The sequence below is a fragment of the Ranitomeya imitator genome, chromosome 1 (genome assembly GCF_032444005.1).
Source record: "Ranitomeya imitator isolate aRanImi1 chromosome 1, aRanImi1.pri, whole genome shotgun sequence".
Taxonomy (NCBI): Eukaryota; Metazoa; Chordata; class Amphibia; order Anura; family Dendrobatidae; genus Ranitomeya; species Ranitomeya imitator.
The window spans coordinates 303,417,061-303,434,626 of NC_091282.1; the positions used below are offsets into that span (position 1 = coordinate 303,417,061).

General features: G+C 41.2%; 2 protein-coding genes across 2 annotated transcripts in view; one reads left to right on the forward strand and one right to left on the reverse strand.

Annotated features, from left to right (window-relative positions):
- RSPH14 (radial spoke head 14 homolog) overlaps positions 1–17,566 on the forward strand; it is a 416,596-nt gene that overhangs the window by 236,314 nt on the left and 162,716 nt on the right. The window lies entirely within an intron of this gene.
- GNAZ (G protein subunit alpha z) overlaps positions 1–17,566 on the reverse strand; it is a 193,601-nt gene that overhangs the window by 123,867 nt on the left and 52,168 nt on the right. Inside the window, exon 2 of the mRNA XM_069757607.1 lies at positions 2,341–3,559. Coding sequence (XP_069613708.1) covers positions 2,341–3,063 — 723 coding nt within the window. The 5' untranslated portion in view covers positions 3,064–3,559. The remainder of the gene's footprint in view (positions 1–2,340; positions 3,560–17,566) is intronic.

Sequence of the window (17,566 nt, forward strand, 5' to 3'; positions counted from 1 at the left end):
TGTAGATCAGAAAAAGAGACTGTCATTACATCCCAAACAAAAAATTGATGGACAGCAATCGCAAGTGGTAGAAAATATGGAAAAAAATTCCTTTATTGCCCCATGCACATAACTAAGCATGTTTTATTATGTGCATGGAGAAATAAAAGGATTTTTCCCCATATTTTCTACCACTGAAGAGTGCAGTCCATCAATTTTTTGGTTGGGACTATGTGGATCAACACATTCTGGTCTTTTTAATATTTCTCAGTCTTTACATGTCTCACACTGGTGATGCAGAAGCTTAGTTAGATTTGTGCTGCCCATAGACCTTAAGAGCTCATTTACATTAAAGAAAAAGATGGATTTCTCTGGAATAAGACATCGGATCGCAGATATCAAGGTATCATTTTATTAAAGGAATTGTCCAGGTTGATCACAAAAGTCTGTATTTACTCTGTGTGACTGCAGACTTGTGACTCCTCACATCATGCGCACTGTGAGAATCCTCTGGTGACGACCACATTCCGACTTCGCATCATGGCAGAATAAAATTCACTTTAATTTTTTTCATCACCTGGATTGGATGCTGCATGCATATTGCATACTTTTGGTCATATCACTGCCTGATCTCCCTGCCGGCACAGGAGAATCCTCAGTGTGTGGCATGTGCGATGTGAGGGTTCATAAGTCTGCAGTCATAAAGTGAAAAACTTGGGACAAATCCCTTTATACTTATTGTGACCTACATGCCCCCGTAGGAGGCTTACGAGGATTGATACTACTGACAGATTCCATTTATCATAATGTGGAACATTGCGTAACAAGGTTTGGCCACAATTAGTAAATGGCTTATTACAAGTGCCCATTGATATTAAAGGGAACCTGTCAGAAGGATTTTGCTCAGTAAACTACTGACAGTGTCAGGTCGGTGCCATTATACTGATTAATATGATACCTTGGTTGATTAAATCAGTCTTTTGGTGTTGATTAATCTGTATTTGCAGTTTTCAGTTATTTAATATGCTTGTGCTGCGGGGCGGCTCGTGTGACGGGTAGGGGGTCTTTATGTGGTGAGCTCTGATTACATATTCATCTGTGTGGCTTATGACAGGTTACTGATCTGCCCCTATTTTACATAATGCATATAATTGTGTGGTTACAAAAAAAAATTCAACTTCATCAAAATGGCGCCTGCACTGTAGCATGATACATGCCTAATATGCCTGTATGCATTTATGGTTTATTGTTATACTATCATAGGGTAAAATAAATAAATTATATATATATATATATATATATTTTTTTTTTTTTTTCATCAATATTGCGTTCCGATAGATGCTACTGCCATTTTGCCGGAGGGGGGAAAAAAAAAAAATTGGCTCCGTCAAAATGGTGGGGGCGTTTGCGCAATAGCATCTATCGGCGCAACCACATGGCAAATAAAGCATTACTCGGTTCCAGCTCAGAGTTTAATTTCCTGAATAAACGACAAAACAGGTGTAACCCGTATGTAGAAGATACAGACAATTCTCCGTCCCCCGCATTATCTTATGTGCACCTGTGCAAGAAAACATCTCCCAATTGTGAGAATCAGACTAAATACTCCGGGACAGTCTGCTCTCTGTGCAGAACACATTGTGGCGGTACAGCAACAGTAAATGTGGCACATCCCCAACAATGGCTGCTATAGAGGTTATTTACACCACACAAATAGTGCTCCATCCAAAATAAACTAATGGCTCCTGAGTCCTAAAGCCATTCTGTACTCCAAATACTGTGCATATATAAATGGCCGTCTCAGAGCCGAGATCACAGAGATTGCTGCTGTTTGGAGGTGCTGCCGTCTGCTATTACTATAGAAATGCAATCACCTACCTAGTTTTCTGCCTTTGGCGAAAGCAGTCACTTTCGACATTGACCATATGTTAAATTGTAGTTAATGGGATTTTTTTTTAGGAATCTTATTTACTAAATGCAGCCAAATGAATGTGCGTTTTTAAAGACACACTGTATAGTTTTTTGTTTCAAACCTTAGTATGCCGAATTCCTTGTCTTTTTTTTTTTCCATTCTCTATTTTATGTGGGCATAGGTATGGAAATGCAAGTTTGCACTGACACAGTTGCGACACACGTTTTCTAAAATGTCACTAAAAGAAAAAAAAATTCCACAAAATTATCCATATGGTCCATCCATGGGCATCTTGTGTGTTTATGCTCAAGCCTTAAAATTGGTGTATGGACACCTCCATACAAAATTGTCCCCTTGCATTTTGGCGCAAGGTTTGCATCGACCTATAACAACCATTTCTGATAGCATTATAAAGTGTACCCCCTTTTCTCAGGAATATCTCCACTTACTGTTTGGTTGTCTTCATAAAGTTTCAAGTCATATCCACTGAGTTCCACACAGAATATTATGGCTGTCACACCCTCAAAGCAATGAATCCACTTCTTTCTTTCAGACCGCTGGCCTCCAACATCGACCATCTTGAAGGTCAGCTCTTTAAAGGTGAACTTGTTCTCTACAATGCCTGTGGTCATGTCTCGAGAACGCAGGATGTCTTCTACAGTGGGGATGTACTCAACAGCTGCTATTCTCTCAAGGTCATTTAGGTAATAGGCAGCATTGTCTTCTAGATGATACTCATTAGAACGGGAGAAGCACTCTTGGACACCCGAGTCTGCCCAAAGTCGCTTCATCACTCCAAGCAGTTCAGAAGTAATTTCACCCTTGCTTTCTGCGGGGCCAGTCAAAGCAAACAGCTGGACGGCATCATATGCCCGGTCAGGGTTGTGAAACTCAATCTTCAAAGTAGCAAGCGCCCTTATGATGCGAGTGAGGGAATCAATGGCATTATAAATGATGAGGGGCTTATATTCTTTACATGCTTCCAGATTGAAGCCGCCACTATGGATAATTTTCATTTGCTTTACAATGGTGCTTTTACCAGAATTGCTGGTTCCAAGCAGCAGAAGTTTGATTTCTCGACGTTGGCGCTGACTTTCAGAGCGCAGGTGTCTATCGATCCTGCGCGAGCGCCTTGCTGCCTCTTTCTCCTCCGCACTCTGCCGACATCCCATGGTAGGCGGTTGCCAGAGGTGGAGATTCCCCCTTCTCTCACTATCCTTCCTTCTGTCTGACAGATAGACTTGGCACAAGGCTGAAAGACGAACTATGAGAGTGAATGAGCGCCACCCCTAACAAGTGTGTAAAAAGAAGGGCCAGCTCAACCTCATGCAGATGGTCTCCTCAGCAGATGTCATGGCACTGCCTTTCCTTTGAGGTAGCAGTGGCACATTCCTTTTTTTAGTGGAAAAAGTCTCATTACCTCCAATGAGTGATCATATCCGTCATAAACTCCTTTCGCCTCTGCATAATTATTTCACTTCCTTCTGTCCAAAAGTAAGGAGCAGCCTACATCTGATTCTGCCTCTCTTGCCTTTTTAATTGTGTTTTCTGGTTGCCATGGTGATCCTACTCCGATGATCGTGATTGTGTGGCCAGCCTGTTGTCTATTCCACTGGCCTTTTTGATGTTTTTTTCTTTCTTCACCCTTTATCTGACAGCGATCCGTACCTGTTGAACACAAAGAAACGTAAATATGGATTGACTGCATTTCTATTCTCTATTGCGTCAGAATACAATATGCATTATGATCTATGCGAGAGCTTCATTAGACAGTGTACTATTAAACGAGAGTAGATTTTGTAAGCCTGTATGTAAAGAATCCAAGCATTTTGTTTTTTTGACCTTGAGAAAGGTGCCGAAACGCGTTGGTACTAATAAAATCCTTATCTGAAACTCCAAGGCTCCTCGTTTCCCATAGCGCAGCTCGCTCAAAGTGATTTTTCTCCACTCTGATAAATATACACTACCGTTCAAAAGTTTAGGGTTACTTAGAAATTTCCTAATTTTTGAAAGAAAAGCACATTTTTTTTCCAATGAAGCTAACATTAAATGATTCAGAAATACACTCTATATATTGTTAATGTGGTAAATGACTATTCTAGCTGCAAACGTCTGGTTTTTAATGCAATATTTTCATAGGTGTATAGAGGCCCATTTCCAAGAACCATCATTCCAGTGTTCTTATGGTACTCTGTGTTTGCTAACTATGTAAGAAGGCTAATAGATGGTTAGAATACCCTTAAACTCTTGTGCAAGTGTGTTACCACAGCTGAAAACAGTTTGGCTGATTAGAAAACCTATAAACCTGACCTTTCTTTGAGCTAGTTGAGAATCTGGAGCATTGGTCAGAAAAAAAGCACTTTCATGTGAAACTCTACAGTCTATTCTTGTTCTTAGAAATGAAGGCTATTCCATGTGAGAAATTGCCAAGCAACTGAAGATTTCCTACAACGGTGTGTACTACTCCCTTCAGTGGAGAGCACAAACAGGCTCTAACCAGAGTAGAAAGAGAAGTGGGAGGCCCTGCTGCACAACTGAGCAACAAGACAAGTACATTAGAGTCTGTAGTTTGAGAAATTGACACCTCACAGGTCCTCAACTGGCAGCTTCATGAAATAGTATACGCAAAACACCAGTGTCAACGTCTACAGTGAAGAGGTGACTCCGGGATGCTGGCCTTCAGGGCAGAGTGGTAAAGAAAAAGCTTTATCTGAGACTGGGTAATAAAAGGAAAAGATTAATATGGGCATAAGAACACAGACATTGGACAGAGGAAGATTGGAAAATGTGTTATAGACAGAGGAATCCAAGTTTGAGGTGTTTGGATCACACAGAAGAACGTTTGTGAGACAACTGAAAAGATGCTGGAAGACTGCCTGACACCATCTGTCAAGCATGGTGGAGGTAATGTGATGGTCTTGTGTTGCTTTGGTGCTGGTAAAGTGGGAGATTTGTACAAAGGTAAAAGCGATTTTGATTAAGGCTATCACTCCATTTTGCAACGCCATGCCATACCCTGTGGACAGGGCCTGACTGGAGCCAATTTCATCCTACAACAGGACAAAGCACCCCACCAAATTATGCAAGAACTATTTAGGGAAGAAGCAGGCAGCTGGTATTCTATCTGTAATGGAGGGGCCAGTGCAGTCACCAGATCTCAACCCTATTGAGCTGTTGTGGGAGCAGCTTGACAGTATGGTACGCAAAAAGTGCCCATCAAGCCAAACCAACTTGTGGGAGGGGCTTCTGGAAGCATGGGGTGACATTTCTCCAGATTACCTCCGCAAATTAACTGCTAGAATGCCAAATGCAATGCTGGAATTGCTGCAAAGGGAGCATTCTTTGATGAAAGCAAAGTTTGAAGGAGAAAATTATTATTTCAAATAAAAAAAATCTTTTTTTTGAACCTTGTCAATGTTTGAACTAGATCTTCAATTCATTTGGCAACTCATTTGATTAATAAAAAGTATGAGTTTTCATGGAAAACACAAAATTGTCTGGGTGACCCAAAATGTTTGAACGGTAGGGTACATCTGTAAGATATTTCCTCCAGCCACGGGGCAGCAGATATTCATGCTTAGGTGTCGTACCTTCACACAACACCAGATGAGCGCAGTTGTGCTTTTTTTTTTTTTTTTTTTTTAAACGGTACTGGCCTATTGTGTGCGCTTTTGCCCCTCTAGAGTTTTTCAAGAATCTGGACATGGCTAATATATTCATGGTTGCATAATCATGGGCTCATGCGCAGGTACTGGATGTCTACTTGTGCACACTGTAATAGGCTTCTTTTACGCATACCGTGATTTTGCGGCCCCAATAGATTTCTATGGGGCCGCAAAAACGGACAGCAATAATTCCACGGAGCGCCGGATGGCCGTGAAATAATATATCGAGCCTTAACGGAAGCTTGTTTTTGCAGTGCACCGTGACTTCCGGTTTGGCGGAACATCAGGGTTTTTTTGCAATACTTTTTCCACAGTATTGGAAACCTGAAAAACGGCGATTCGCAAGTTTTTTGCGGTCCATTATGGCGGCAGACCGTGAAAATTGCGGCGATACGGCCCGCAATAACTGGTTGCAAAAAACCCGGTAAGTGTAAAAAAAAGCCTAATAGTATAAGACTGTTTTAGTTTGCAATATGGAGTTCTGGATATGGGTGATCAGACTTGTGAGTCACTAATTAACCAAAATATATACTGCTCTTCACAAAATGAGTCTATGTCTGAGGCTTCGTCACATAAAATATTGGACACTTTGATTGAACGACAAATCTCATAAGTCAGTGGTGTCCATCATGTGCTTGATCTGGCACTCCATCTTCTAGAGCTGTGGAGTCTGAGTTTTGTGTGGAGTAGACTCCAACTCAGTTTTAGAAAAATAAATAAAATTATCCATTGTTCATTTTGTAAAACTAATTTATGAAATTTCATAGGAATTTAGACAAGTTTAGAAATGTTGATAATTTAAATACATTGTACGTTCTATTAATCTAAAGCCTCAATTTATCAAAAAAGAGGGATGTTTCCATTTTACTACAATAAATGGCCATTTATGAAGGAGTCGTAACTGGAGCGAAAGTTGGAAAAATAGGGAGTGGAGCCGGAGCCTTGGCTTTGCAGGCTTCTTACAATGTTCCGTTACTCTGGCAGAACATGATGTGAACCTAACCCAGCTCAAAATGTGTCCTCCTGTTTGAATTATTAGACTGTCTGATCTCAAACTATTCAGTGTCTTGAAAAGTTAAAGAGTAACGATTGTTTTAATATTTTTTCATAAATCAATAGTACGCTGAAGAAACTTTGTAATATATCTTATCTGAGAAAGCCACTTCTTTCTCCCCCTACACGGATCATTTATTCTTCAAATTTTCAATTCATGGATGAAACCTGTCTTCAGTGAATACAAACTTTCCTATTGCCGAGATCGTTTTCACGAGAACTGCCATCTTCTATGGAAAATTATAAGCCCACATTCACACTAGCAGTAGGGTTGAGCGAAACGGATCGTTCATTTTCAAAAGTCGCCGACTTTTGGCAAAGTCGGGTTTCATGAAACCCGACCCGATCCCTGTGTGGGGTCGGCCATGCGGTACGCGACTTTCGCGCCAAAGTCGCGTTTCGTATGACGCGCTTGGCGCCATTTTTTTCAGCCAATGAAGGGGCGTGGACAGAGTGATGACATAGGTCTTAGGGGCGTGGACGCCTATCGCCATGTTGTCGCTTGTGCGCTGTAGCGATTTGCACTGTGTAACACCAGCATTTCAGTTCAGGGACGGAGGAGAGGAGAGGAGAGAAGAGAGAGAGAGAGAGAAGAGAGAGAGAGAGATTGCCATTGGCTTTGCATTGGGTTTCGTGTTTCGGCCGATCCTCGACTTTTCACCATAATCGGCCGATTTCACTCGACTCGACTTTTGAGATAGTCGGGTTTCGCGAAACCCGGCTCGACCCTAAAAAAGTCAAGGTTGCTCAACCCTAACTAGCAGTATTTGGTCAGCATTTTACATCCGTATTTGTAAGCCAAAACCAGGAGTGGAACAGAGGAAAGGTATCATAGAAACATATGCACCACTTCTGTATCTAATACCCACTCCTGGTTTTGGCTTATACTGATGTAAAATACTGACCAAATTCTGAACTTGTGAACGTGGCCTAACTATGGTTTCAGAAGAAATTGCTACAGAACGTCTGTCTGCCCCAGCGCCTTTTTCCATAGAATCTTAGAAGCACCAACGGTCATCTCCTATCTTACTAATATACATCTGTCTTCGCCGAATACAGATTTTATCAACAGAGTTCAAGATCAGTCCAGGAAAAGAAAGAAGCAAATTTCTCAGATAAGATATATTTCAAAAGTTGCTTATTTTCAGGTGTAGTACAAACAGTAGTATTGCATTTTATAAATTATAATAAAAGATAAAATGTTTTGGAAAAATAATAAATTCACATAGTGTATCTCATACAGCTTCACTAGAGTTCCCTCACAGGTAAAACACAACCCTGTGCGAAAATATTAAATGACGAAAACTCTGTAATCTTCTATTCACTAGTCACATAACACTTGCTGACCTTTCTTCTTCTAGAGATCACCCATGTATCAAATTAAGGTTATGAGCACAATGGATATTTTACTAATGAAGTAAGCATTAATCTTTAACAGAAGAATATTACGTAAGTAGGAAGGGTTATTGATTAATATGTGAGCGGATAGAATGTATACCACTACCCAAGGGTCATATCCTATCATGGGATCAATAGCAGCAGAGGACTGAAAAAAAATATCAGATTGTTTTTTTTATTAAAGGCAAATACATTACAACCAAAAACATTCACATGCTGCACGTAGAATATAGCACAATTATGTTTTTTAAAGAGGCTTTCCACCCCATGGCTAACTTTCGACAAGCAGTGCAGCTTATTCTAGCAATGTGTAATACATACACGGTTAGGAGTGCACTCTGCTAGCCTATTCGAGCAATGGTCATGTGACTACATTGCTCGCTTGCGGTTATGTGCCGACTAGCTTCTCACCGGTTTTCTCCATGTTCTATTGAGAAAAGATAGCTGGCACATGACCGCAAATTCGAGAATCTCTGTGTGATATGTTCATTGTCAGTTCAACAACCAAATATCCAGGCTAGACATGGGAGAATCGATATGCAGGACTCCAGTCCATCAGCAATCTGTGACAGCTGTGAATTTCCTGGCCTCCCGGCACTCCAAGCTCTACTTAGTCAGGCAAGCGTGACACACACACGATGTTGCGCCACCCCGGCTAATCAAAAGAAGAGCCTGGAAAGCCGGGAGGTAAAGAGATTCATAAGCCGACCAATTACTAGCCACAGACTACTGACCTGGCCAATGGATCAGAGTCTTGAGAATCGATTCTCCCATCTTTAGTCTTGGCCATAAATTTGTACCATGTTCTTCTTGCATTCAAATATTTTAGCTTGTTCTTTGCTGGTTACTTTTGGTCAGTGCAGCACTTTAGATGACCCCTACTTTCACCCAAGCTGGATGTAACTAAGCCCACATACATACATGCATACTATACAATAACATTTTTTCCTATTGTTTTCACCAGATGACATGGTTGTGCGGGTGTATTGCCCAAAACTTCCACACTTGCACAACAACATGCGCCCTGTATTCTATTATAAACATAGATTATATGAAAAATATTTAATAAGTAAAAATGTTAAAATCACATACATAAGTAAGCTGTTTTTAGGTTTGAAATTTTCATTTAATATTTTACCTTGTTCCATAAAATCTGGCTATATGTTCTTGTCATTTAAATAAAATCCCATGCGTGCAGTCTACCATTACATTCTCACATGAGATACTAATGAATGCTGCTGTCCTCATCACTGGCCTTCCTCCTATGTTCATTTCCTCATCTAACTTTTATGTGTGTCCAAAGTAAATCTGACAGAACTGCTGTTCTGGGACTCCAGAGATTATTGCTCAACTGTACCAAGAGATCTCAGCTTTTGTCACAGACTCACTGCGCGTTTTAATAAAGAAAAAACTACAGACCGTACCATCTTTAGCATGTGGAAAGAGCGAGGGCCAATTAACCCCTTCCCGACCTGTGACACAGCGTATGCGTCATGAAAATCAGTGCCAATCCAACCTGTAACGCATATGCTGTGTCACAGAATGATCGCGTACCTGCAGATCGGGTGAAAGGGTTAACTCCAATTTCACCCGATCTGCAGGGACAGGGGAAGTGGTACTTTTGCCTGGGGGGGGGTTTGGCTTTGCCCCCACGTGGCTATGATCACTCTGATTGGCTGTTGCACTTTCAACAGCCAATCAGAGCAATTTGTAATATTTCACCTATGAAAAGTGGTGAAATATTGCAATCCAGCCATGGCCGATGCTGCAATATCATCGGCCATGGCTGGAAACACTGATCTGGCCTCCCCCCCCCCCCCCCCCCACTGCCACCGATCTCCTCCCCAGTCCTCAGTTCTTTGGTCCGCTCCCCTCCATCCTCCTGTCCGCTCCCCCCCATCCTCTTGTCCGCTCACCCCCCATCCTCCTGTCCGCTCACCCGTGCCCCGATGCACCCCCCCCCCCCCCCCCATGCTCCCTCCCGCCCCCTCATACTTACCGAGTCTCCCGGTGTCCGTCCGTTTTCTCCATGGGCGCCACCATTTTCCAAAATGGCAGGCGCATGCACAGTGCGCCCACCGAATCGGCCGGCAGATTCGTTCCAGGTACATTTTGATCACTGTGATAAAACCTATCACAGTTATCAAAATAAAAAAATAGTAACTGAACCCCCCCCCCCCTTTATCACCCGCATAGGTAGGGACAATAAGAAAATAAAGAAAATATATATATATTTTTTTCCACTAGGGTTAGGGTTAGAACTAGGGTTAGGGCTAGGCTTAGGGCTAGGGTGAGGCTATGTGCACACGTATTCTGGTCCTCTGCTGATTTTTCCGCAGCGGATTTGATAAATCCGCAGTGCGAAACCGCTGCAGATTTACCACGGTTTTTCTGCGGATTTCACTGCGGTTTTACAACTGCGGTTTTCTATTGGAGCAGTTGAAAAACCGCTGCGGAATCCGCAGAAAGAAGTGACATGCTGCGGAATGGAAACCGCTGCGTTTTCGCGCAGTTTTTTCCGCAGCATGCACACAGCGTTTTTTGTTTCCCATAGGTTTACATTGAACTGTAAACTCATGGGAAACTGCTGCGGACCAGCAGCTGTGGAAACGCTGCGGATCCGCACCGTGTGCACATAGCCTAATTTTAAGGGTATGTGCACACGGTGCGGATTGGCCGCTGCGGATTCGTAGCAGTTTTCCATCTAGTTTACAGTACCATGTAAACCTATGGAAAACCAAATCCGCTGTGCCCATGGTGCGGAAAATACCACGCGGAAAGGCTGCGTTGTATTTTCCGCAGCATGTCAATTCTTTGTGCGGATTCTGCAGCGTTTTACACCTGTTCCTCAATAGGAATCCGCAGGTGAAATCCGCACAAAAAACACTGGAAATCCGCGGTAAATCCGCAGGTAAAACGCAGTGCCTTTTACCTAAACAACTAATATTTGATTACCAGAGGGATTAATCATAAATGTCTCACAGGTATCCACTCTATTTATTTAAAATTTAACCTTTATTAGACCTTAATACATATAATAATAAACAACACACCAAGCACCACGAGAAAGAAAACAACCAGGGGTGTGCCTACCCCTACACTGGCCTAGCTGACCTTACCTATTTGCGGAGGTTGGCACCCTAAAACCTGCGCAATGGCGCCCCCGCTCCTCGACGGCTCTCCCTGCTCACCCTATAGGGCCCTATAGTGGCAGGAGGTGACAAAGATAATGAATAGGCAGGTGAGAAAGAGAAGAGGTATAGATCTAATCAATAGGTGTATAGACTGATTCTGATGTATGCAATCGTTAATTTAGTCCTCAGGTGGAGATGTTAGATCCTATTTGCAATTACCCTCAATATATATAGTTAGAATAAACAGTTGTAATAGATAGCTAAATCTTCCAGAGAATATACTAGATGGTGATTGTAGTGAACCTAATAGATTTCACTGATGTAACCCATCATAATGGCTAAACTAATATTTCTGATATAACACCTATACACTATAATTATAGCTATCTATTTTATTAAAGTGATGTATCTACAGATCTTGATATATCTACAGTATGCAAATCAATATCAAGGACGTACACATTATTAGTCTATATATACCTCTCTCCTAGTGGTATTAATATATATACATAGGCCAGGAAAATCAACTTATCTAATAAAGACACAACAAAAACAAAAAAACACACCAACCACCCTAAAAACTGTATTAAACAATCACAGTCAAATGGCAACTTAGGACAACCATTATATCCTTTGTCCAATATTAAAGTCCACTGTCGACTTCCAGGGCATATTGCCCATATAAATCCTATAACGATTATAAATAGATAAATTGTACCAAGTTACAGTAACTAACTGTAACTTGGTACAATTTATCTATTTATAATCGTTATAGGATTTATATGGGCAATATGCCCTGGAAGTCGACAGTGGACTTTAATATTGGACAAAGGATATAATGGTTGTCCTAAGTTGCCATTTGACTGTGATTGTTTAATACAGTTTTTAGGGTGGTTGGTGTGTTTTTTTGTTTTTGTTCTGTCTTTATTAGATAAGTTGATTTTCCTGGCCTATGTATATATATTAATACCACTAGGAGAGAGGTATATATAGACTAATAATGTGTACGTCCTTGATATTGATTTGCATACTGTAGATATATCAAGATCTGTAGATACATCACTTTAATAAAATAGATAGCTATAATTATAGTGTATAGGTGTTATATCAGAAATATTAGTTTAGCCATTATGATGGGCTACATCAGTGAAATCTATTAGGTTCACTACAATCACCATCTAGTATATTCTCTGGAAGATTTAGCTATCTATTACAACTGTTTATTCTAACTATATATATTGAGGGTAATTGCAAATAGGATCTAACATCTCCACCTGAGGACTAAATTAACGATTGCATACATCAGAATCAGTCTATACACCTATTGATTAGATCTATACCTCTTCTCTTTCTCACCTGCCTATTCATTATCTTTGTCACCTCTTGCCACTATAGTGCCTTTTACCTGCGGATTCTTCAAAAATGGTGCGGAAAAAATCTCACACGAATCAACGTGGGCACATAGCCTTAGGGCTAGGGTTGGAAATAGGGTTAAGATTAGGCTTGTGGTTAGGGTTATGGTTAGGGGTGTGTTGGGGTTAGGGTTGTGGTTAGAGTTGGGATTAGCGTTAGGATTGGGATTAGGGTTAGGGGTGTGTTGGGGTTAGGGTTGTGATTAGGGGTGTGTTGGGGTTAGGGTTGTGATTAGGGGTGTGTTGGGGTTAGGGTTGTGATTAGGGTTATGGCTAGAGTAGGGTTAGGGGTGTGTTGGGGTTAGGGTTGTGGTTAGGGGTGTGTTGGGATTAGGGTTGTGATTAGGGTTATGGCTAGAGTTGGGGTTAGGGGTGTGTTGGGGTTAGTGTTGGAGTTAGAATTGAGGGGTTTCCACTGTTTAGGCACATCAGGTGTCTCCAAACGCAACATGCGCCACCATTGATTCCAGCCAATCTTGCGTTCAAAAAGTCAAATGGTGCTCCCTCCCTTCCGAGCCCCGACGTGCGCCCAAACAGTGGTTTACCCCCACATATGGGGTACCAGCATACTCGGGACAAACCGGGCAACAACTATTGGGGTCCAATTTCTCCTGTTACTCTTGTGAAAATAAAAAACTGCTTGCTAAAACATCATTTTTGAGGAAAGAAAAATTATTTTTTATTTTCACGGCTCTGCGCTGTAAAATTCTGTGAAGCACTTGGGGGTTCAAAGTGCTCACCACATATCTAGATAAGTTCCTTTGGGGATCTAGTTTCCAAAGTAGGGTCACTTGTGGGGGGTTTCTACTGTTTAGGCACATCAGGGGCTCTGCAAACGTAACATGATGCACGCAGACCATTCCATCAAAGTCTGCATTCCAAAACGTCACTACTTCCCTTCTGAGCCCCGACGTGTGCCCAAATAGTGGTTTACCCCCACATATGGGGTATCAGTATACTCAGGACAAACTCTGCAACAACTATTGGGGTCCAATTTCTCCTGTTACTCTTGTGAAAATAAAAAATTGCGGGCTAAAAAATTTTTGAGGAAAGAAAAATGATTTTTTTATTTTCATGGCTCTGCGTTATAAACTTCTGTGAAACATTTGGGGGTTTAAAGTGGTCACCGCACATCTAGATTAGTTCCATGGGAGGTCTAGTTTCCAAAATGGGGTCACATGTGGGGGAGCTCCAATGTTTAGGCACACAGGGGAGCTAATTTTTCCATTCAAAAAGTCAAATGGCGCTCCTTCCCTTCCGAGCCTTGCCGTGTGCACAAAGTGGTTTGTGACCACATGTGAGGTATCGGTGTACTCAGGAGAAATTGCCTAACACATTTTAGAATCTATTAACCCAATACTAGGCCTAAATAAAGAGCGGCACTTCCATAAGTGCATAATCCATCAGAAAAGAACAACCGGAAGCTTAATGCCAATAAAAGTATCAATATTTTATTTATTACAAAAAAGATAAAACCTTGACAAGTCTCATAGTAACCAGTGGTGGGACATGTGACAGAATTATACTGTCTGCATACAGGAATATACCACAGAGTAAAATAATACACACAGAGATGCCTAAGATAATTGCCAGTAGATAATATGATAATAAAGTGTATAGCAAAATTGCAGTAAAGCACCTACATACTAATAAATGTATTATCATACAAAGCCCACGTATAAAAAGTATTGCTACATAAGTATATATCTGTAAATGCTAAAAAAGTTATGTGCCTTGATGGCTAGAGGAAGCATGCAATATATACAAAACAGCTAACAATAATATAGAAAAAATATAGAAAAAATAGAAAAAGGTGGGCAAGTATATGGCAAAATGTCCCCAATGTCTATAAAAAGTTCTATAGAGTCTAGATAGACTATTTATTGGTAGAGGAAAGGGTTAACATCATGTAATACAATATATAGACATAGTGCCTTTGAGATAAAGAGCCCTATTCCCTCAAACAGAACATTGAGCACATTGCACCGCTATTAAAAAGGTGCATATAGTGCATATATAAAAAAGAGAAAGATACCAGCGCACTACTAATACTATATACTGAAATAGAAGGGGTGCAGAAGAGTGGTATAATATAATAACAAGAGCAAAATAAGAAGGAAGAGAACCACTCTACAACACTGCACACCACAATAGGTAATCGAATATATCAAAAAGGCAAACTTTATAAAAGTTAGCCCTGTATGGTAGCGCCTCCTAGATGTACATAAATTACCCCGAGTAAACAATATATAACTAATATGCATAAAAGTAAGGGCAAAGAAAGACCCTATCCAAAGGTATAAACAAAGGTGACAAACACTTATAAGTACCTGTATGTCAGTAAGCTATATAGCCACCTATATAGGATAGCGCCAGATAGGGGTCAAAGCACAAAAGCGGATGCGCCGTCCTTGTAACGGCGATACGCGTGGGGTCTTTCCCCACTCTGATCCTTGCCTCCTCACTTTCTGTCTCCCTGGCGGTTTTGCACTGATTGCTCCATATGGCTGGACCTGGGACCTTTATGCTCATTTTAGGTATATGGCCATTGCAGCCCCATGTGTAGAGCGCCGGGCGCATCCGCTTTTGTGCTTTGACCCCTATCTGGCGCTATCCTATATAGGTGGCTATATAGCTTACTGACATACAGGTACTTATAAGTGTTTGTCACCTTTGTTTATACCTTTGGACAGGGTCTTTCTTTGCCCTTACTTTTATGCATATTAGTTATATATTGTTTACTCGGGGTAATTTATGTACATCTAGGAAGCGCTACCATACAGGGCTAACTTTTATAAAGTTTGCCTTTTTGATATATTCGATTACCTATTGTGGTGTGCAGTGTTGTAGAGTGGTTCTCTTCCCTCTTTTTTTGCTCTTGTTATTATATTGTTATTGTTATATTGTTATTATTATTGGATAGGGTCTTTCTGTGCCCTTACTTTTATGCATGTTAGTTATATATTGTTTACTCGGGGTAATTTATGTACATCTAGGAGGCGCTACCATACAGGGCTAACTTTATGCAGTGTATCTAGTGTATGTTCATTATATTGACTTACCATTATATGTACATTGCTTAGGTTATGTGATACACCATCTCTGTATTATTTACAGGGTACATGCCCCTGTCTGGCTATTATTACTTCAGTGGATCAGTGTGGGGATCTTTGGTGTTTTTCACTGGTTTTAAATGTTTTTATTCGTGCATCAATAAAGTTTGCCTTTTTGAAATATTCGATTACCTATTGTGGTGTGCAGTGTTGTAGAGTGGTTCTCTTCCCTCTTTTTTGCTCTTATAGTGCATATATAAGGCATAAGAGGTAGTGTAGGTATATTGCCTGAACATGCAGCCCAGTATGAGGACCCCGACGCGCGTTTCGCGGTATGCTTCGTCCAGGGCGAAGCATACCGCGAAACACGCGTCGGGGTCCTCATACTGGGCTGCATGTTCAGGTAATATACCTACACTACATCTTATGCCTTATATATGCACTATATGCACCTTTTTAATAGCGGTGCAATGTGCTCAATGTTCTGTTTGAGGGAATAGGGCCGCGAAACGTGTGTCGGGGTCCTCATACTGGGCTGCATGTTCAGGTAATATACCTACACTACCTCTTATGCCTTATATATGCACTATATGCACCTTTTTAATAGCGGTGCAATGTGCTCAATGTTCTGTTTGAGGGAATAGGGCTCTTTATCTCAAAGGCACTATGTCTATATATTGTATTACATGATGTTAACCCTTTCCTCTACCAATAAATAGTCTATCTAGACTCTATAGAACTTTTTATAGACATTGGGGACATTTTGCCATATACTTGCCCACCTTTTTCTATTTTTTCTATATTTTTTCTATATTATTGTTAGCTGTTTTGTATATATTGCATGCTTCCTCTAGCCATCAAGGCACATAACTTTTTTAGCATTTACAGATATATACTTATGTAGCAATACTTTTTTATACGTGGGCTTTGTATGATAATACATTTATTAGTATGTAGGTGCTTTACTGCAATTTTGCTATACACTTTATTATCATATTATCTACTGGCAATTATCTTAGGCATCTCTGTGTGTATTATTTTACTCTGTGGTATATTCCCGTATGCAGACAGTATTATTCTGTCACATGTCCCACCACTGGTTACTATGAGACTTGTCAAGGTTTTATCTTTTTTGTAATAAATAAAATATTGATACTTTTATTGGCATTAAGCTTCCGGTTGTTCTTTTCTGACATTTTAGGATCTATTTTATCCTGTTGTCCATGTGGAAATGAACAAATTGAGGCTAAAAAAAATTTTGTGAAATAAAAATTACTTTTTCATTTTTACGGATCAATTTGTGAAGCACCTGGGGGTTCAAAGTGCTCACTATGCATTAGATAAGTTTCTTGGGGGGCTCCACCCATTATGCCCCTTATGCTGTTGCTGCAATAAAAAATAAAAAAATCACATACTTACCTCTCTTTGCTCCGGCCCCCGGCACTTGCTATAGTCACCTATCCACAGTCCACAGGCCGCACTGTCTTCCATCCTCTGCACTGACTGTTCAGGCAGAGGGCAGCGCGCACACTAATTGCGTCATCGCACCCTTTGACCTGAATAATGCAAAATGTAATGCCTCTGTCCAGTTCTACTTCCCGATCCTCACCTGTGGCCTCTGGCTCGTCGCTTCTGCTCGGCGGGGACACCTGTCTCCTTGGGCTCCCGTGCCATGTCCCGCGCTGTCTGCTTCTGCTTCCTGGGTTCTGCGCGCACCCCGCGGCACACATCTCTAAGGGTGTGCGTGCACTCCCGATCTCTTAAAGAGACAGCGCATCATTTTCAAAATAGCTTTTTGCCAATGGCTGAGTGTCTCATATTAATTCAGGCATCTCTGCCCTTAGGGAGGTGCCTGAGCAACAAGTGCTTCCTGTTGCTAATCCCAGGTTCCCGCCAGTATCCTGCTAATTACGGCTGGCACTCTGAGGAGACAGACGGGTCTCCCTACGCCTCCTGGGAC